At 46.2% G+C, this 22,650-nt stretch overlaps 1 protein-coding gene across 1 annotated transcript in view; it reads right to left on the minus strand.

Moving 5' to 3' along the window:
* Nucleotides 1–4,156: 4,156 nt before the first annotated feature.
* Nucleotides 4,157–22,650, minus strand: part of LOC119373873 (uncharacterized) — a 37,034-nt gene continuing 18,540 nt past the window's right edge. The window contains exons 2-6 of the mRNA XM_049420386.1: nucleotides 21,234–21,290; nucleotides 16,234–16,296; nucleotides 14,762–14,824; nucleotides 5,729–5,911; nucleotides 4,157–4,340 (exon numbers count right to left, since the gene is read on the minus strand). Coding sequence (XP_049276343.1) covers nucleotides 4,267–4,340; nucleotides 5,729–5,911; nucleotides 14,762–14,824; nucleotides 16,234–16,296; nucleotides 21,234–21,290 — 440 coding nt within the window. The 3' untranslated portion in view covers nucleotides 4,157–4,266. The remainder of the gene's footprint in view (nucleotides 4,341–5,728; nucleotides 5,912–14,761; nucleotides 14,825–16,233; nucleotides 16,297–21,233; nucleotides 21,291–22,650) is intronic.

The raw sequence follows: 22,650 nt of genomic DNA on the forward strand, positions 1-22,650 counted from the left end.
GGAGCGAAGTCACGTTCGTGCACTCTGTAAATTCAACGCAAGCTTTCCAGTGAAACCACAAGACGAACAAGCCTCCCATATCACGAGATGAGCGCGCGTTCGTGTGTGACTACGGCCTGTATAGGGAACCCAAGCCCAAGTTTACGGGCCGACGACAGCGCCGCGCTTTGGTTCTGGTGGCAAACGCTGGAGGTACCGGGTGCACGCGCGGCCCATTCAGTCTCTTTGACGGCAGCCGTAGCGCACGCGCGCACGCGTTCTTGTGTCGGTGCAGGTAACTGGGGTGCCGTCAGCTTGGTACAATTAAACTGAGAGGCTCGCTATCCCCTGCTAACATTTCACGACATTTTCAACCACTATCAGTTGGAACGGCAGAAGTTCCCCCTCCCGCATCTACATCTAAACAGAGCTCAATCTATCAATTTACGTCTGTTACAGACGGAGGCATACGCTTCTCCTCTTAACTGTTCTAAATACATGGATGGCAAAGAGCCGGGCTGCCCTCACTGTGGTAACCCGCGTTGCACTTTACAACACATGCTGTGGCAATGCCCTGCACTGCGCGAGAGCCCCGGGTCTCCCTCTACGGAGGAGGACTCGCGATATCTTCTCACTGGCAACGAGAAAGAAGAACAGCAAGGGCTATCCAGCGAGCCCATGACATGACCGAGAAGATGCATCTCCCCGTCCCGTCATGGTGCGGCCCGCCGATGTCGCCCACTAAGCGGGGAATGAGCGTCGTCTCCGGATCAAAATAAAGTTCTTTGCCTGCCTGCCTGCCTGCCTGCCTGCTGTGCGAAGCTGCGCATTTCCGCGATGGCAGAAGCGACCCCACGGAAGCGGAAGCGCGGTCCGAAGTACTGCTATGTGATGGGCTGCCACAACAGTGTAGATAACACCAAGGCAAACGATTCACGTGTGAAACTGTATCGGTTCCTCGGGCATGTCGCACGAGAAATAAAGGCGACAAGCGTCGTACTAAGGAGAATCAATAATGTCCTAGCTGATCGCGCTGTGTCGCCTTGGTTTTGGCTGTCTTAGTTCATCGCTTTTCTTCGTTTCGACTACCCGAGTCAGTACCTAACGCGGCGCATGCACTCTGCGACTACAGTAGTGATTACTCGCTGTCTTATCGCATTGTAAAAATGCAGTTACGGTTGTAGGTGAAACAACATTGTGTTATCCCCGTGTTCGTGTGACCTACCCGTCGTTGCTGAACATTCACACTAACGTTAGCGTTGCGCGGTTGGTTGACTTCAACTGAACTCGGCACATTGTCAAAAGTTCGGCGCCTGCAATTGACGCGTCGGGAAGGCTGCTTTATGACGCCGGAACGGACGTCTGTGCATTTTCAGCAAGCTTTGACATCGTTCTGCTGATTTGCTTTGTGTTTGTCACAATATTGGGGTGATATATATTTAAGCCGCTAAATATAACTGGCACTTAATAAATGCTTTGCAGTAGCCACCTTCCAAGTCCGTACGATTTTCTATCCGCGTTCGCGCAACACGTTTTATATGCCTTGTAGATTCGATATTCTCATAAAAAGAGAGTACAAGCATGACGCTAGAGACGAAGAAACGAGGCGAGTAGTTCAACATGCTTCACAGTGGTTAAAGCTCAGCTAGCTGCCTAGCGTCCTAATCAGCGGGTGATGCTGTAGCGGCACGAATGACTTGACTCTATCTAACCTTCTCATGCTCTTTACCGCCATGGCCTTATAATTTTTTTTCGCACGCCGCAAATGTTTGTTCATGAAAGTACACGGCTGCTACTGCAAGCATGCCATATCAAAACAACAATCATATGGTTCAAAGCCTCAACAAAGAACATCGATAGCGTGCACGGCTTCATTTCGGAGTGCATATGGACCATTACGTATCTTTAACATCAGAGAAAGAGACTTGCATCAAGCTATACGTCCTACACGGTGTTATCGCGACTTGAGAAATGCATTCTAACTTGAGTCGGGCGTCGTCGTGGTCAATCGTCTGCTCGACACCGTAAACGTGATTGACGAGCCTTTCTCCTTTGATCAAGGTCTGTTTTCGGAAGTGCCTGTCCAGCTCGAAAATCTTTTTGTAGTCGCGCTTCAGGCGGTACATAGTGAGGAGACATGCACGGAAGCGAGCGGCAGCGTGATGGTGAGAACGGAAAACACGCGTTGTATGCTCCCAGTTTCTATTTTTCCTGCGAGAGATGGCGCTGCCTGTCAAGAGCAGCAGCGCCACTAAGAGATGCTTAGGGAGCCTATAAGGCAAAGTACAGGTGTTAGCCAGCGCCCCGCAACGAGCGGGGCGACGATCCTCAAAGCTGAGGTAAAATAAAATATACGGGCCTTACCTTGCGCCATCTCGCTGGTAATGCGGAGAACACGCTGAAATTCCGCCGAGATCTGCGTACCGCCAGTGGCTCGCAATAAATAGCTCGGCGTTATTATGCACAGCAACGTACGCTCCGGGGCCTAGCCGTCCAACGACACGATCCGTGGAGCGAGGGGTGGCCTGCTCAAATCCGGGCATCGGAAAGCATTGTTCATTTTTTCCTTTTATGCCTATACACTGATGTAACCGAGGGGGGGTAGAAGCTGGCATCCAGACTCCGGCCAAGAAGTATTCTTGCGACGCTTCTTACGTACATGTAGAAGACACGTTTAATTTACATATTCACAAGAGTATTACAAAGAAAGTGCACAGAAGTGCCTTCACATGACAAGAGTTCATACGAGACGGGAGGACAAGCGCACCCAGAGACAGAGCAGCAGCTCACTCCCGAAACTTCCTTTTATCGTGGTCCGTACACGCGTTTCTTGTCAAGCGTTTTTTATTTGACGCGGACTGCGTAAAGCAGGTACGCCGATGCGCGTTTCTTGCCACGCATCAGGAGATTTCCCGTGTTCTTGTGGGACGCGGACCTCGTATGGCAGGTACGCCGATGAGCGTCCCTTGCAGGCTCGATCTTTGCTTTGCCAGTTATAAAAATACATATACATATGCCGGACATGACGGCGACGGCAAAGGCGAGCCGAGAGTGTGCATATAATTGCTATCGCAATACAAAGATGAAGCGATGAATGAGAGGAAGAAAGGCAAGAAAGAGAAATAAAAATAGAAAGTGCAAGAAACAGAAAGAAATAGAGAGAGAAATAAAGAATAAGAAAGGAACAAATAGAAAAAAGAGATGCATGAAACAGAGAGAAAGAGAGAAATAAAGAAAGTAAAAATAAAGGAACAAGGAAGGCCTTCCAGCTCCGCTCTTCCTTGAGGCTTTGCACTAGTGCAAATCTGCCATAATTTCTTTTCTTATACAAGTATTAGCTGCCTGTACGAAACCGTCGCGGCGAATTTCATTTTATTCTTCTTATCATGAGGAACGTGAAAGCTAGTAGGAGGCTCACAGATGCAAACGTTAGCGTTATTTTTTTAACGATCCATGCGGAGATACATACGAAAACATATGAAAAGATTAAAACATAAACGGAAACGTTATAATATATATTGCATGACATGACATGCATCGTATACGAGGTCACACAATTAAAACTCGCTATGGCGAATTTGAAAGAGGAGTTGAGGTTAGCTCTGTATAAATATTTTTCATCTTTATCGCCCGAGCTAATTCTGTTTCATCTCTACCATATTCCTAGTTAAGGACGCCTAATTGAGAAAATTGAAGGGCTACTTTGCAGCAAAGTCTTATAGATTCGACTAGGGTTTTTTTTACGTGGGTAACTGAGCAATCTGGCGACACCATTACATCCTGCCCTTCGCTGCCCTCCCCGTGCACACCGTTACCTGCGCAAAAAATGCATCGTATCCACAAGCAAGCGCAACCGCGTATCTTTGCCACCGAGGCCGCGAGGAGGCCTGGGTTTGTGATAGTGCTATCGTGGAGGACACGTATAGCCGCAGAAGCAACCAGTCGCGTTTGCGGAAACATATCTGGTGTTCATATCGTGGTTTTGGGACGCTAAACCCCAGATATTATTATTATTGAAAGATATCTGGTGAGCGCGAATTCGTGCGCGATATTTGTTTTATTTTGTTTCGGAGATGAACTCAGCTCCTGACATCCATGAAAACGACACTCTTACTTCGTTAAAACGAGGTTTCATGTACGTGTATGTCCATGGGAACTTCAAGGAGAATAACAATAACTGTGTTGCATCTTCCGCGTACTTTATTGTCACTTTCAACACAGCAAGGTCAGACCCTACTCGATTCGCGGAAACCGGGCATACAGAATCATGCAACAGATGATCCAAACTCATTCTCGTTTGGGAAACTTCTCTAAGGTAGCATTGCTGCAAAACTGCCTGATTTGTCTGGCGTTCGAGAGACCTGGAAGTTAAAGAAAAAATAATTAACGTTATCTTCGAAGGCAACCAAAATATTACGGAATCAACATATTAACCGGCATTATCGCATAACTGGGGAATCCTAGGTAGTCTTTAATTGGGTTCTTTTGGGGTTCGCAGTGTCTGTGTATCCAGCTAGGAGGAGCATTGCTATTCTCCCTGTGTGTGTGTGTGTGTGTGTGTGTGTGTGTGTGTGTATGTGTGTGTGTGCGTGTGTGTGTGTGTGTGCGTGTGTGTGTGTGTGCGTGCGTGCGTGTGTGTGTGTGTGTGCGTGCGTGCGTGTGTGTGTATGTGTATGTGTGTGTGTGTGTGTGTGTGTGTGTGTGTGTGTGCGTGCGTGTGTGTGGTGGTGCGTGTGTGTGTGTGTGTGTGCGTGTGCGTGCGTGTGCGTGCGTGCGTGCATGCGTGCGCGCGCGCGCGCTATCTCTCAATTAAACGGGTCCTGGCCAAATCCCTTTTGCACAAACTATTGCTAATATAAATATGTCTGTCTGCGTCTCCATTACTCCGCCGTTCATCACTGGTAATTCTGGTAGACGAAGGTATTCCAAAACTGTCCTTTACCTCTCGAGCAGGTTGCACAGAACGCCTTTCAGCATGCACACAGTAAAATTAGCACTCTTTTGCGGAGTCTAGCGGTTTCCGAACTCCTTGTGGAATGTGCATCGTTACCAAGGTATTAAATTTCTATACCGAAATCCCATAATTGTGCTCATCCGTGCATCTCCCTCTTCCTTATTATACGCCGACAATACATGCCTTATTATTTTGAAACATCGTATGTGTAGTTCGCACAACAGGTTGAGCTTGCGAGCTCATGTGCAAACATATGAGAAGCAGCGTTTCTTTATTACAAGACCAAATTGAGAACTTTGACCGCGAATCCCAACGCCACTGGGACTGTGACAGGAGCAAAGCACTCAGTGCTCAAATCAACTTCCCTTAACATGACAGTAAGATAGCCGCTGTCAATTAGACTTGTACATATGTAGGAACGACACATAAAGTCAGAAGCCACTGCAATATTGCAATAACTCAGTAAAGTTCTAAGATACACTACATTATTTGGCCAACGTTTATGCGAACTTGGCATCCAGGTACGCAGTATATTGCTTGAGGGGGAACGGTGCTCACTGTTCAAGTTTTACATTTGAAAACTCTCACGGGTACATTTCCTGTTCTACGACGTTATTCCTTGAAGTTTTATAGAAATTAATAATCGACAATGAGCGATTTAGAAATAGTAATTAAAAGCTGGTCATGAGTCTATATTTGCAACGTTCATAAACAATTTATATTGTTTCTTAACATTAATTCTACACGAGAAAACTGTAAGAAAAAGTAACCTGAAAAAAAGTAATATAATCTTACCCATACATGAGATCGCACATCGGGGACATAAGAGATAGCCAGGCTTAAAGCTACAACCTCCAACGTAGTGAAGGGCGCATCTCAGTGTATTTTTGTCATAATACCACCTCAAAGCGGTTCCTTTGCAATTTTGAAGTGAACTTGGAGCTGCGTTTTCACATCGTATCCCCTTTGGTCTGAATCCTGAAAAATAAGAAAGGTGATGGTCGCTGCGGCTGCGTACTACGCAAATTTCAGTTGTCTGCATCTTTACATGTATATTTTTCAGACCTCATACAAAGTGAAAGAAAAGGAAAAAGCACTGTGACAGGAGCAAAGCACTCAGTGCTCAAATCAACTTCCTTTAACATGACAGTAAGATAGCCGCTGTCAATTAGACTTGTACATAAGTCGGAACGACACATAAAGTCAGAAGCCACTGCAATATTGAAATAACTCAGTAAAGTTCTAAGATAATGTCAAGAAGGCAAAAAACTGTCACCTCGACATCTTCTTTTCAGCGAAAGCACAGAAGGTGGACGTGCCATTCCAAGCCAGTTTTGGCCAGGAACACTTGGCAGAAATAGTTCTCTACATAGCTACAATGTATGCTTTTGTCTTTAACGCTAGCTGATCTATTTGTCGTGTGGAATTTTCCTACGATTTTCACCTGCCTGAAGGATAATTTCCTAAAAGACTGCTGGGCTTTTAACGAGGATGTACATTATCTATTCTATTCCGTACCGCATGACAAACTTATAGTGGCAGTAAAAAGTGTGTAAGTGATAATGACGAGGTAGCGTTTATAAGCAAATGTGGCATATCGGTATAAATATTTTTTTCAAATAATAGATTTCTATCTCGCTTCGACAGTCGTGTTTTGGGAAAACAACTTATATATTCAAAGTTCGGGCTGTGCATCATTCTGTGAAGCGCCGATTCTAATTGAGATATATCTTAGCGATGTTGGTTAGAATCTAAATAGATCTTTGGAAGGGTGTGCACATACGTGCGTTCCTCTACGTTGACAATTTTCTTCTGACGGCAAAGACTGGTTTTGAAGGGTGCGTTAAACATGTCATTGCTGCTTTCAAGTAAGCAGAGCCCGGGCAACTTCACTTATGAACCCCCGAAGGACATGGAAATGCATTTCCTGAATTTAAAACTCAAGTTGCAGGCAGACCATGTTTCCTGGAGCTACGCATAATTATGAATGCAATGTTGAACTTGTAAATCTACACGTCATGAAGAAGTTTGTGTTCCACTTCTGGGCAGGATCAAGCCCAAGACGACAGAATAGAGGAACGCGTCTGCATGACTCCTGTACAACGGGACGCCACCTCACGTCGATGATAGAAAGCTAAGCAAAACAAACAGTATTGTATTCTTTAAGTTATTTAGCGTTTGAACCTTCAAGTTAAAAAAAGTAACAGTTTCGCAATAGCAACAAATGAATGAATGTAAATTGAATGCAATAGCAACAAATTGGAATGTAACGCGAAGAACGGAAAGCAGCTCGAAATTTCCAGCACTTCGCTCAAGCGCAAAGGACGCACGAAAAGAACACACTCAGGACGAGCGCGAACTATCAAGTGTCACAGCTCGATACTTAAAGCACGCTGCTCAAACATAACGCAGCACGCCCGAAACGAACGCACAGGTATATACAGGACGAGCGCGAACTAACAACTGTTACAGTTGTTACTTATTAGATGCGAAGCATCTTATGAGCGAGCTTGATCAGGTGGCGTCCGCGCTCCAATGCGCATGCGTGTACTCTCTCTCCCACTCTCCTCCTTTAGGCAGGTGTTCGGTCGCCTTCTCTCCTCTCCTCCCCCGCGCTGCAGCTGCGGCGCAGCCTCTCCTTCCACGTGGTGCAGCCGCGCCACAGCCAAATACAACCTGTAACCTACCTTCTCCTCTCCCTGCCCCATTTCATGCGTATATAAGTGTGTGCGCTCGGTCGATTTCCGTCATTCTAGCTTCGCTCCCGTTCAGATGAGTTGTAACGTCAACGTCGGCGCCAATTGCAGCAGCACTCCAACCTCTGCCGAGATCGAGATCGTCGCTGAGCAACAGCAGCGCAGGGCTCGCGACGTAATAATGACAAAATACTAAATAAACTAACGGAAACGCCAATTGAACGTAAACGGAAACTTGGTGTGGACCCCCAATGCTGCTTCGCATCCCCTCATGGTTCCCTGTAGTGGGAGATGGTGTAATTTTTTCTGTTTGAACAGCGCGCTACTTTCACAAACGCGGCCGCTGCAGCGAGCGAAGGGACCCTCGTACGCTCTACAGCTTCAGCGCGGACGTCGCGGTAAAAGCACGAGACATGCAACATCCCCCCCCCCCCCCACGAGATAAGCGCGCGCGCAGGCGAACACGCCTTGTACGGTAAGGTCCACCGTGTGTTCTGCCTAGCGAGGCATGAGGCGCGCATGCACGCAACGAGCAGGGCGACGATCTTCAAAACGCGCACCTCACGCCCTCTCGCCGGTGGCCAAAAAAGCACGCTGAAATAAAGGTGTATATAAATAGCTCGCCATTAGCATGCTGAAGACGTACGGCTCACGGCCTAGCCGTCTAACGCCGCGCGCGTCGGAGCTACAGGTCGCGCGTTCGATACCGCGCTGCGGAAAAAATTGCCCTGAATTATTTTTCTAAGTGGATAAAGATATATATATATATATATATATATATATATATATATATATATATATATATATATATATATATATATATATATATTATAAGGGGGTTTATTAACAAAACCAGAGGCCTGGGTTCAGCGGTGTCGAACACTGTAACGCGCGCTCTCGATCGGCTCTTCGTCTTGGTCTTCTTCCACTCCTACTCGATGCTGTCTCGCTGTCTCTCTTCCCCACTACACTTGCCCCGGTGTCGAAGAGGAGCCATCCTGGCGACTCAAGGCGAAGCAAGCACAAGCGGATCATAATAGGGCTTTAAGCGGCTGACGTGGACTGTTTCACGGCCACGACATCGTCTGTCGGTGGGAGGTGTCACTGGTTCGACGACGTAGTTGACCGGTGACGTGCATTGAACGATGCGGTACGGACCGGTGTACTTGGGTGCAAACTTTCGGGAGAGGCCGGGAGACTGGAACGGAATAGAAAGCCACACGAACGAGCCGACGGGGAAGGTGTGGGCAGGCTTGTCCTGGTCAAGTCGTTCTTTTTGAATACCTTGTGCGACGGATGTAAATGACCGCGCTAATTGGCGGCACTCTTCGGCACATTGAACGAGTTCGGAGGCCGGGCGGTATTCAGAAGCATCCGGGCGGTATGTAAGGATTGTGTCAAGCATCGAAGAGGGCTCACGTCCGTATAGGAGAAAGAAAGGTGAAAACCCAGTAGTGGCTTGTGTGGCCGTGTTATATGCATACGTCACGAACGGAAGCACTAAGTCCCAGTTGGAATGGTCGGATGATATGTACATGGAGAGCATATCACCGAGAGTGCGGTTAAAGCGCTCCGTCAAACCGTTCGTCTGCGGGTGATAGGTCGTAGTGGAGCGATGAATAATATTGCACTCAGTGAGAAGCTCCTGTACGACTTGCGAAAGAAAGACACGCCCTCGATCGCTAAGCAGCTCACGTGGCGCGCCATGGCGAAGGACGAAGCTGCGCAAGATGAACAAGGCAACATCACGAGCTGCAGCGGCTGGCAGAGCGGCGGTTTCGGCATAACGGGTAAGATGGTCAACGGCCACAATAATCCATCGGTTGCCAGCAGGTGTGCAAGGAAGGGGGCCGTAGAGGTCTATGCCAATCCTATCAAACGGGCGAGCTGGACACGGCAAAGGTTGCAATTCGCCAGGCGCATGACAAGTTGTTTTCCGCCGCTGACACTCAGTGCAAGAACGTATGTACTTGCGAACGTATGTGTACATTCCACGCCAGAAGAATCGCTGGCGAAGTCGGTCGTAAGTTTTCAAAACGCCAGCGTGGGCGCTTTGTGGGTCTGCGTGGAAGTACGTGCACAGGTCGGAGCGCAAATGGCGAGGTATAACAAGAAGCCACTTTCTACCATCTGGCTGATAGTTGCGGCGATACAACATGGCATCCCGTATCGCATAATGAGGGGCTTGTCGGCGTAATGCACGAGGTAGCCGTTGGCATGGTGCCGCCGAAGACGTGGAGAGAACGTCTATGAGCGACTGCTATCCAAGGGTCTTTGCGCTGTTCCGAAGGCATGTCAGCGAGATCAATGCTGGCGATAGTAGCCTCGGCAAGTGAAACGGGTGCAACGGAAGGCAGGGGCGAACGAGAAAGTGCGTCGGCGTCGGTATGCTTGCGTCCGGAGCGGTAAATCACGCGAATATCAAATTCCTGTAGACGGAGCGCCCAACGCCCAAGCCGGCCCGAAGGATCCTTCAATGAAGCAAGCCAACAAAGGGAATGATGGTCGGTAACGACATCAAACTGATGGCCGTACACGTACGGGCGAAATTTTTGTAATGCCCAAACAATGGCCAAACATTCCTTTTCGGTAACCGAGTATTTGCACTCTGTCTTTGTGAGGGCGCGACTAGCATACGCAACGACATACTCGGAGAAGCCTGGCTTGCGTTGAGCAAGGACAGCGCCAAGGCCAATGCCACTGGCATCCGTGTGCACTTCGGTTGGAGCAGTAGGGTCGAAGTGGCGTAAAATGGGTGGCGAAGTCAGGAGATGGCGTAATGTTGCGAAAGCATCATCGCATGCTGGCGACCAATCAGAGAGGTGTCCATCACCAGTGAGCAGCTTTGTGAGCGGTGCGATTACAGAAGCGAAGTTCTTCACAAAGCGGCGAAAGTATGAGCAGAGACCGACGAAGCTGCGAAGCGCTTTCACGGTCGTAGGCTTCGGGAACTCAGCAACTGCCCGAAGCTTCTCCGGGTCAGGGAGGACGCCCTCCTTTGAGACAACGTGGCCCAGTATTGTAAGCTTGCGAGCTCCAAAGCGGCACTTCTTGATGTTGAGCTGAAGGCCTGCACGCGTGAGGCAGCTCAAGACTTCTTTGAGACGACGCAGGTGACTGTCGAAATCGGGGGAGAAGACAACGACATCATCCAAGTAACAAAGGCATGTCTTCCATTTTAACCCACGCAAGACGCTATCCATCATCCTTTCGAATGTTGCTGGCGCATTACAAAGGCCGAAGGGCATAACATTGAATTCGTATAGGCCATCGGGTGTCACGAAAGCAGTTTTCGGGCGATCTGATGGTGCCATGGGGACCTGCCAATAGCCGGACCGTAAGTCTAGTGATGAGAAGAATTCAGCGCCTTGCAAGCAGTCCAGGGCGTCATCGATGCGTGGCAAAGGGTACACATCTTTGCGCGTAACTTTGTTTAAACGGCGGTAATCGACGCAGAAGCGAATCGAGCCGTCTTTCTTCTTCACGAGGACAACAGGTGACGACCAGGGACTGCTGGACGGCCGAATGACGCCGCGTTGAAGCATGTCGTCTACTTGGTCGGTGATCACTCGACGCTCAGCAGGAGACACGCGGTAGGGGCGCTGTCGCAGAGGCGCTTGTGAGCCGGTGTTGATGTGATGGACAACGGTGTGTGTTCGACCTAACGACGTCTGCTGGCAATCAAACGAGCCGCGAAACTGGTGCAGAAGTTCGAGGAGTTGCTCTCGGTGTTTTTCTTCAAGGTCGCCATCAATTGAGGGTCCAAACGCATCAATAGTCGGGCGATCGGGCGTACAGGCAGATGGTGTCAGTGCATTAAGGAGCAAATCACTCGCGCCGCCAAGGCCGAAGATGGAAGTATCGTCCAACTCTTGATATGTGCCAATGCATTCTCCGCGGAGTAAGGTTGATGTAGACGGCAAGGGATTCGTGACAAATAAGTTCGTAACGCCGGTGGTTACGTCGAGAATAGCGAAAGGCAACGCGAGGCTCCTGCGACGTTGGAAGGTTTGGGAGGGAGTAAACAAAACTGGAGACTCGGACAGATCGGCACAGGACACGGGAACAAAGGTTGCGCTATTGGGTGGTATGTCGATATCGTCGGCGACAAAGAGCTTGTTCAACGTAGCTTCAGGCGATGAGGAACACAACGCAGAGAAGGCAACTTCGGCACGAGCACAGTCGATAACCGCATGATGACGAGAGAGAAAATCCCAGCCGAGAATCACATCATGCGAACACGCAGGTAGCACAAGAAATTCAACGGTATACAAAACACCTTGGATGAGAACGCGGGCAGTGCAGGCAGCTGATGGCCGAATATGGTGAGCACTGGCGGTACGGAGGGACAATCCCTCTGACGTCGTGGTGACCTTCCGAAGCAATCGGCAAAGTTTTAAATCTATCACTGAAACGGCAGCACCAGTGTCCACAAGCGCAAGGGTACGAAAGCCATCCACAAAAACTTCGATGAGGTTTGCCGGAGAAATGCGAGGACTTGATTCTTTCGACGACGACGCAGTTCGTGCCTCGGGAACTGCGGCATCTAGTTTTCCGTGTCTGAAGGGTAGGGTCGACGGCGCATAGGTGACAAGGAGCGACGTCGGGGCGATGGAGATCGGCGGCTAACTGAGGGAAGGCGGTCGGGTGAAGAAGATTCTTGTGGCCGTGTTGTGCTGCTAAACCGTCGAGGGTCGTGCGAAGATCGTGGCAATGTATCTGTGTGGACGAGACGGCGGCGGCGGCAGAAACGTGCCACATGCCCTGCATAGCCGCAAGAATAGCAGATAGGGCGGTTGTCTGCGGTGCGCCACGGGTTAGGACACGTAGCGACGGGTCGGCCGAACGGAACTGGTGATGACTGAACAGGCACCGGCGAGGGAGAATAAGTTGGCTGACGGGGCGCTCTCGGCTGCGACGACCTGTGCGTACGTCAAGGGCGCAGCCTCCAGAGGTGGTGAACGAGGGAAAGGCAGAGCGTCAGTTACCTCTTCTTGGATAGCTTGTCGTATAGCTGGGGCCAGATGATGTGTCTGTGCTGGTTCGGGCGTGCTTGATAAAATGGAGAGCTGCCGAGCGACCTCCTCACGCACAAACTGTTTTATCTGAGCCAACATGGAATTCTGGTCTCCGAGAGTCAAACCTGCGATCGAGTCACGATGTTCCAGAAAGCGTCGTGTCTGGGCGCGTTGCTTGCGCAACTCGTCGAAGCTCTGGCACAAACTGACCAGTTCGGCTACGGTTTGTGGGTCCTTGGCTAACAACATCTGGAATGCGTCATCGGCTATTCCCTTGAGAATCTGCTTGATCTTGTCTGCTTCGAGCATCGATGGGTTCACACGCTTGCACAAGTCGACAACGTCCTCAATATAGCTGGTGAAGTTCTCTCCTGGCTGTTGAGCGCGCTCACGAAGTCGCTGTTCCGCGCGGAGCTTTCGTACAGCGGGGCGGTCGAAGACTTCTGAAAAGGCCGTCTTGAACGAAGCCCAGCTGGTAATATCAGCTTCGTGATTCCGCAACCAGAGACTAGCGACGCCGGCCAAGTAAAAGCTAACATAAGTCAGCTTAGCCGCATCGTCCCACTTGTTCGCTGCGCTCACCTTGTGGTATGTAGCCAACCACTCCTCAACGTCTTGGTCGTCAGTGCCGCTGAAGATCGGCGGGTGACGCAGTGGCAACACGCCGGGACATGCAGTGGCTGGAATCTGGGAGGTACCTTGGTTGGTGGATTCTTCCGGCATTGCTGACACTGGAGGTAAGGTGCGGCTTCGTAGATCCAGCTTCGAAGGGTACCCAGCGACTCCACCAAATTATAAGGGGGTTTATTAACAAAACCAGAGGCCTGGGTTCAGCGGTGTCGAACACTGTAACGCGCGCTCTCGATCGGCTCTTCGTCTTGGTCTTCTTCCACTCCTACTCGATGCTGTCTCGCTGTCTCTCTTCCCCACTACAATATATATATATATATATATATATATATATATATATATATATATATATATATATATATATATCTTTGGGTAGAAAGATCCATGGGTCCGGTACGATAGATGGGTGAAAAGAAGGACTCACGTATGAAATGTAGTTTTATTAACGTGTCGGCTGGTGGGCCGAAACGTTCTATCTATCTATCTATCTATCTATCTATCTATCTATCTATCTATCTATCTATCTATCTATCTATCTATCTATCTATCTATCTATCTATCTATATATATATATATATATATATATATATATAATATATATATATATATATATATATATATATATAAACTGGACATAAAGGTGACGGCAAAAACCAGCCGATAGTGTCCATTAATTGCTGTCGCAATAAAACTGAATGTGGCTTACGCTAACTCAAAATAATCTTGTACTTGTGGGCAGACGATCATGCCAGTGAGATCCGAGCAATCCGATCATTCCGCAAGACTGCCATTTTGTTTGGACTGCAAATTAGCCTGCACCCTATTTATCTTCGGTGCTGTCTTCGCAAAGTTTGCTATATTGCCCCCCAACGTGAGAATGGGAACGGTACTTGAGATGGCTGCTCTCCACTTAATTTTCTATTTAGCCGTCTACGACGAGCATTCGAACGATCCCTAAACATGAAGAAAAAATTCATTCGGATATCATCTGGACGTGTTGCGTGCATCCGTTACCTTGCGCTTCCTGAATGGGGTTTTCTGCAGAAGCCCACGCTGTGCAGTGTTTTATGGCGTAGCAAGCATGTGCAATTTTTTTCACGACTGAATAATATGGTCTTAAAAAGTAATTGGAAAGTCAAGAGAAGTGGATTAGCCACGTTTCATATTAGGTAATTTTGGATGAGCTACTGGCTCGCTAAACAGCTTAGGCTGTCTATAAAATATATTAAAAAAAACAATTTCAGTATGCAGAGTAAAGTATATTGTTTTGTAGAAGTTGTCACTTAGTACACACCTACAGGTCTTACCACTACATACCTCTACAACTTTCTCGCCGCCTACTTGCACTACTACTGTGTTTGCTTCACATTTACGCATATCGTTATTGTAAATATTTGGCGCTATGCAGGTGTGTTTTTTCCAAATAAAATATTTGTTCTCTCTTGGACATACAGCAGTTTGGAATTGCATAGGGTGATGCTTACCAGGCCTGTGTCCTGGCAACCTTGTCAGCCCAGGATTCCGTGGAACCAAACTGCCCCCCGGACCTACAGAAATATATCAAGTTGACGTTTTTATGTACTGAGTACAAGGGTATATGGTAAAAATAGTTATTGTCGCAATACTTTCTCTTCCATAAAACGGTCCTACATTTACATGTACGGAACGAGTGCCTCTCCAAGAAATTTCTACTTACAAGTATTCCTCCAGCTCGCCCCACCTCACTTAACTGCAGCTCCATCCTAACCAATATAATAATAATAATAATAATAATAATAATAATAATAATAATAATAATAATAATAATAATAATAATAATAATAATAAATAATATAATAATAATAATAATAATAATAATAATAATAATAATGAAGTAATAAAATAATAATAATAATCAGCCCATTTTATGTCTACCGCGGGATGAAAGTATCTGTAGACTACCTATACTTGTACGCTCAACCATTCTGCTTTATTCTGAAGTCAACATTTCGCCTATCATTTCATGTTATATCGCGCGCTGCGTAGTCCTTAGATATTTCTCTTGTATCAGCGCTATCATCCAAGTTTGAGCTTCGCATGATAGTGCTAGTAGAATGCTGTTGTAAACTTTCCAATTTAGCGAATAAGGCAGCATTCCTGTAAAGACTTTCAAATGCGGGCCGCACGCGCTCAAGCCCATTCTTAATCCAGGGAACTTTCTTCCATTGTTATACCCTGTTAGTGACCGATCTACGTGTACAAACTCTTGTGCAGCCTCCAAGGTATATATATATATATATATATATATATAATATATATATATATATATATATATATATATATATATATATATATATATATATATATATATATATATATATATCCTTGCCATGCGTAGACAGACCCAATGCAAACGTACTGGACGCTTACTACCAAGTGGATTGAAATACGCTTTAACATTATAAGCACACCACGTCGTCAGCGTCTTGCTAAATAGGCGGCCATAGCAGTAGTGTCATCTCACGTGCAGAGCTCTCATAGGGTGCGAAGGAGCATCAGTACCTCGACGAGAAATAGATGATGGGTTTCGCCTTCTAGGTCGTCTTAAGCGAACGCATAAGGGGCCCTGTGACGTTTTTTTCTTCAATATTAAAGCGCTTGTGCTCGTCACAAAGAAATATTACCATCTACTAGTGGTGTTACTTGTTCAGAGCTACAGTATTGGTGTACAGAATTGGCATACTGTCCACAAGTGTAAAGTTGACCCTGCTTGTAGGATTTCTTGTTCAACTGCTCTAAACTGCATCTCATACTATTTTAGTGTGACATATTTTCGGCTTGCAGTTTTTACTCAGCCATATTAGATAACAACACTTGATGATTCGTGTCGTATTGGCAGCAAGCTTTGCAGGAAAACAATAATAATGTAATTAGGGGTCAAAATTAAAGACGATAATTATACACAGTTCATACTCACCGGAGGGTGTTACAGCCACAGGTGGAAGAGCATTTCCCGTCCCTCCACCCGCACCTACAATGCCTGCGATGTTGCCATGTAGATGGTTACCAGACAGTCGTGGCCGACTTCGGGCTCTCATAGCGGTACAAATTCGACATTATTTAGTGGTTCACTTTTCTGAGGAATTTTTTTTATTTAGCAAATCAATGCACAAACAGGAGAAAGATGGCTACAAAACAGTGCATTCTCATCCTAATAATAACATTCTAGAAGGACAGGAAGCGCTCTGCAACAAGAGGACTCGTTTTCTGTAAGGTTCATGACTACCTGATAATAGCCAAACTTTTTCAATGAATGCTGTCAGAATAATAGACGCTGAAATTCGTGTTTTTGGTCATAATCACAGGCTAGATGGCGCTAGTACTTGTTCAAATTCACACAAAACTGTCTTATGCGTAGCACTTCAAGTATGCACTTAAGGTAACACACACCGTGCACTGAATGAAAATGTAATTCAGTGATTGCAATATACTAAATTCAGAAAAGGTAAAATGGCTGCGTGACAACGCAACAAGGCCGAGTGCCGAACGAAAACTTTTCGAACACGCACGTCAAGATATTTTCAATGTTTCCGTGTAAGAGCTTACTTGTGTTTTTTTTACACGTGGCTTTCTCTGGATAAAGGGACCGCCACAGACTAAACGAGAGGCCCACTTAGCAGGAAGCATGGTCCACCTGAGGCATTGGCCTACTGCAGCGAACATATATGTGTGTCGAGACTTTTGAACATAGTGTTGCACGTACCATTTGACGTATTCTGTAAGTGCCGGTTGCCATTGCATTATTAACGAAAATCTGCAATACCACAGTGACTGTTGAATGATATCTCGTTTCTCTCGTTGAACTTACATTCTGCCGACGCCTAAAAGAGCTAACAACATACACGCCCATGTTTATATCAGAGGGCCTCAGTTGCGCATTTTAAGATATTACCACCTATCACAACCGGGTTTTATGATTATAAAATAAAAACTAGACCTTTACTGTGAGAGTCTGATGACTGCCCCTATGTAACATTAAACAACTTATAAAGCATTATTGCGCTTCTTGTGGACAACTGGTCTTAGAGACAGACTCTAAGCAGTGTCCTATTCTCCTTTCCTTTTTCTCTCTTTTTCCTTGTCTTGCTCTGCTTTTTATTGGATAGCAATTATATGGACAGTCTCGGCTGGATTTTGCCGTCGCCGTCATGCACCGTATATGTATAAGTATGTATATATATATATATATATATATATATATATATATATATATATATATAGTATATATATATATATATATATATATATATATATATATATATATATATATAAGCCCCAAAGAAAAATAACTCAGAAAAATGCTTCCGAAGCGCGCAATCGAACTAGGGCCCTCTTGCTCCGCAGCGAGTGGCGCTAAGCGCTACGCCACGGAACGCAGGTCCTCCACGTAGCTAACGGCGAGCGTTATATACACACCCTTTACCGCCGGACGGACTCAGAGACGGCCGGCGCTTATATTCTTCATTACCAGCGAGATGGCGCTAGGAGCGCGACGGGCACATTTAAAAGTCGTCGGCGAACTCGCTCGCTTCTTCTTATATTTGCCGCAGCGAGAACCTTGGCCTTCCGTTGTCTGCTCGCGCGGTTTTCTCGTGGTGAGGGCAAGAGGGATGTTTGAAGCCTTCACCGTGATGTCCGCACTCATGTTACAGAGCGTACGAAAGTCACTCGAGCTCAAGAGACGCCGCTAAACGAACAAACAGAAGATGAGCGCGAACTATCAAGTGTCACAGCTCGACACTTGAAGCACGCTAGTTTTCTTCGCTGCTTCGGCCGCCTTTGCAACAGGAGCGCTGTTTAAACTGAGAGTATCCATTGGCGAGCCTCACTTCGTATAGCATTAGTTTCTTGCTATCGCATTCAATGCTTCGGCCTTGCGGCGAAACTGTGATTTTTTTTTTTCGTAACATCTCTCTTATATGATCTTTTATCCCCTTACTCCTTCCCCCAGCACAGGGTAGCCAGCCGGTCTAAGAATTGCCTAACCTCCCTGTCTCTCTGCTTGTTTGTTTCTGCCTTCCTTCCTTAGACACATACGGCGGCACCCCACAGATTTTTTTATACCACTTGTCATTACCATCTTTGCACAAACTCAAGATTAACGTAATTATTCTTCAACACTCCCCAGTTTCCCGCTTTCTGCAGCAGCAGATATAGCCCGGCATGGCAGCAGCAACAGTAGCCTGGCATGGCTCGTTAATACTCGTCATTTGAACAGGCAAGCAGAAAATCTTTCCTTTTTCTTTTGAACCGGAAAGGTTCGTGTAACAGATTATGCAGCAACACTTCTACGGCATTAAATAGCTACGGTTTGCGAGATCCCAGCGATCTGCCTAGGTCGGCACGTGTACTACGCTACAATGCAGCTCACTGAGCAACATGTCTTTTGTAAAGTGTTGTTACCGAGAACACAACTACTACTCGTTAATGCGAGTCATGTTGAAACAAAGCATGGTTCGACATCTCATGCCCACCTCAAGGCAGAGAAAGTTATAGTCGATGATTTCATCAGTACTTCAGTAATGACAGCAGCATGGGGACACGTATGGAGAAAAAAATGGCGAAGCTTGCATTAAGCCGCGTAAGGCTTGACAGAGCGAAACTGGACGATTCTGAAGGCTAATCTGGTTGCTTCTAGGTTGTTTCTAGGCCTTAGCTATGTGATGCAGGTTGTTTCTAGGTTGCTCCTATGTCGTTGCTAGGTTTTAGCTAGGTGATGCTAGGCTGATTCTACGTGATTATCAGCGCAGTGAGGTTCGAGTTAAGCCAGACTGTCACAGACACTACAAGGATGTCCAAACTGCAGAGAGAGATCCTCGCGCTGAAACCAAGCGTTCGCACCTCTCTTAGATGTACGGGTGCGTCATCGTTGGCGTAGGCCTTTCATCGATTCGGGGCCGCCATCGCTGCGCAGCCATTCGTTGGCTAACTGTTGCCTTCTTCATTTTTAGTGGGTCAATGGTGCGAAGTGAGATTTACCCGATTTCTGTGACACATACCCGTTTATGATGATGATAGTTTTTTGGTTTGCCGGACAAGGAACAATTTGCTAAAGAGCTTCACTGTTAAAAATGGGGGAGGGGCGAAGCATGTATGGAATGGCGTTTCAGTTTCACTAACGTGAAACGTGGGAAGTGGCAAAGCATGCAGTGTGTGCCGATGTTTCCCACGGCACAACCACTGCTAATGAGCAATGAGAGACAGAAGAAGAAGAAGGGCCTGACTGAGGTAATTGACCACATTGTTTTGAGAGAGATTTCTTTAATGAGACACTAGTGGTTCCATGCCTGCAACCGGGCATGTAGGAAAGAGTGTTTCAGCTCCGCTAACGACGTCGCAAAACTGCATCGGAATGCATCTTACCCTAAGGTGCTTCTTCTTTCCTACATGCCCGCTTTCAGTTTCCAACGGCATGTAGGGAAAGGTGTTTCATCTTCACTAGCGTCGTCGGCAATTTGTTTGGCTAACTGTTGCCTTCTTGATTTTTAGTGGACCGGAGACGAGTAAAGTACCATCACTGCAGACGTGTTTCAAGAAGTGTTTTTTGAAATAGATGACAACCGTTGAGATACACCTTGTATCTCTAGTTTCAGATAAGAAAGTTGAGCGCCTTGGTCAATTTCGTCCGGAATTCTGACACCACTGCTGAGCCAAACATAATGTTTTAGGCAGTAACGACGAACCTTTAACTCATAATACGCATAGTATGGACCGGTGGCGAGTAGAGGAATTTACCCAAGTTTTGTGGCGCTTACCCGTTTATGATGGACCGTGAGGATGACATGACACGCCGACAAGCTAAGATTCTAAGGTGATTCGCCCCATAAAAAGATACTGACAGCAAACGGTACGGATCAAGCTATCCTGTACAGTAATATCCTTTATATAATTCCATGCGTACGCACTGGAGGGAGATCTGATCACTTGGTGGAACAAGTTTGTCTTTGTACAAGCAACCTTACAATCGCCTTGCGTTATACTCATGTCCGAAACAGTATAATGACCTGGTGTTGATGGGCTATTTTAAAATAATTCGCCTTTCCTTCTACGCATTTGAAATTTTGAGTACAAGAAACACTGAAGTGCGTGAAAATCCTGTGGTAGTTTTCTACCGTAAAATATGCGTTTCTTCAAGTTGTAGGAACAACGGAGAAACAATAAGGAATAACATTTGGCCTGGCATTTCCATACTGCTGGCACTTGTCTTCGTTTGAAGCATAACAGCTCGGTGAATAACATAGCTTATAAAAATGTGTCCGGCTGTCCACCTGGTCACACAGTAAGCCTGTCGTTCTATCGTCTTTATGGTATCCTTCTGCGCTGAATTTATGCCTCAATATCTATTAAAAAGCTGAATTCAAGTTCGATTGCTCATGGGGTGGAGTACAGAAAGCGACAAAGCACTGCGGCAAGCACATGCAATTGCCTTTCTGTGGGGCATGTATACATCTGTGGTGGTCCCAACGTGATATGGTTGTTCGCGTTTTGGAGTATGTGTGTCGGGCGAGCAATAGACGGTGACGTTGGGCAAGTGCGTCGCACGGCTCTATTCTCAATAGATAGGTGCTGCCCGCACCATTGAGCAGGGCAGTTACCTTTTGGACAAAATGATATAATGCGTCTGATGATTTTTAATAACAAAATAGCCTCATTAAGTTCTGGCTGTTTATTTAGACGTGGATAACAATTTTAAAAAAATGCTCTATTTATTAACACAAAACTGCTTTCTTTTTGGAGACGTTTATCTTCATTTCTCGTAGTACATAGTTCAAGTAAAATTTATACACTTTCAGCATAGTTTCCTAAATGTATACTTTATAACCATTGATAACAATATACATTTTGATGCAGCTTTAGGAGTCTGGCGATTGGTAGAGCTTCCAAAAATAACGGAATGAACTTTTTGAAAGCACTTACCACCAGCCACACCACCTGGAGCAGTCCCAGCTGCGGCCGTGCTGGAGTGAGCTCCACCTGCAGTGAAGCATTTTGTGGCATTTGTGGACATGTCCTGGCCTGAATCAGATACGGCGGCGCTACCTGAGAACAGCGGGCCTTCATCCGACAAGACCACCGGATTATGATTTGTGGCTCTATGGGCCCCACCATAGAGCATTTTTGATGTATATAGCGGAAGCCGGCCTCTACCAGTATATTTAACTATGAATGCCATTGGGCAAACTCTCGAAATTAAAAAAATATATATATATAGGTTACTTTGAACAGTGACAGTGTTTGGATATTTTCTGTTAACTTTGTGAAAGATAAAATAAAAGCACAGTTGAAAATTCTCAGTGCTCTTATTTGTTTTGATGGCAATGATTTCGTTCAGGTGCTTTCTATCTTGCGGTTTCTGCTACATTTTTATGTTTTAGTATAGCGCTGCCTACCCAACAAGATTTCTTTTACACAACCGTTCTGCAGCTATACAAAATTCAAAGAGTGTGTGTGAAACAAAAAGCTACCTTATTAACGCGTCCAAACAACTTCTACTTCAGTTCAACTAAATATACTTTAGAATTCTCAATTCCCCCAAAAAAACGTGAATAAAGGATATAATTGTCATTGAAATTATATTAAAATAGAGTGCCCGCAGTATATGCAACAATCTGAGCAACCAAGCTATCCTGTTCTCAATGAAAGACAGCATATCTAAGCAAGCAATCCGGAAAATGTGCGCGGTTATTTTATCAAATCGGTCTTACATCTAGTGTCCACTCATATCTTTTTTTCTAAAGTAAAATGGCCACAGGAACAAACGCTTGTTTAACTTTCGCGTGCATTCCTCTAGACACCTTCAATGACTCCTATTCTGATAATCTCATAAACGTACAATGAAAAGTTCATCTAACTATTTGGCGGTACATATTATGGCCGGGGGTGGAATTCAATAAAGAACTTAGGCCCACGATGATCAAGTTCCTACCAATGACTTCTCCAGCACGCCTCCAGCGGCGGCCCGAGACTTGCCGTGCTATTCACCGACCGCAGCAAGCGTCGTGCAGACGAAATCTCTCTCGGACCACTTGCCAGGCCTGCCAACTGAACCCAAAATTAGTCCATATCCTCCACCCCACCAAGAACTCTGATAGGTGACTTAGAATAGAAAACTGAGCCTGTTTGTGTGATTTCATACTTAGGACTGTACAGCGCTCACACAAAAAAAAGCAGCCATGGACGAAAGAAGTTCACACGACATGCGCTGACTCTCAACTGAATTTTTATTCAGAACCGTGTAAAAAAAATGCAGTGGCTCAGCTCAGCTATGCCAGGATAACATAGCGTTAGCAAAGGTTCAGCTGATTATTCTTAGCTTTCCAGGTTGTCTATGATT

The sequence above is a fragment of the Rhipicephalus sanguineus genome, chromosome 11 (assembly GCF_013339695.2).
Source record: "Rhipicephalus sanguineus isolate Rsan-2018 chromosome 11, BIME_Rsan_1.4, whole genome shotgun sequence".
NCBI classification, from domain to species: domain Eukaryota; kingdom Metazoa; phylum Arthropoda; class Arachnida; order Ixodida; family Ixodidae; genus Rhipicephalus; species Rhipicephalus sanguineus.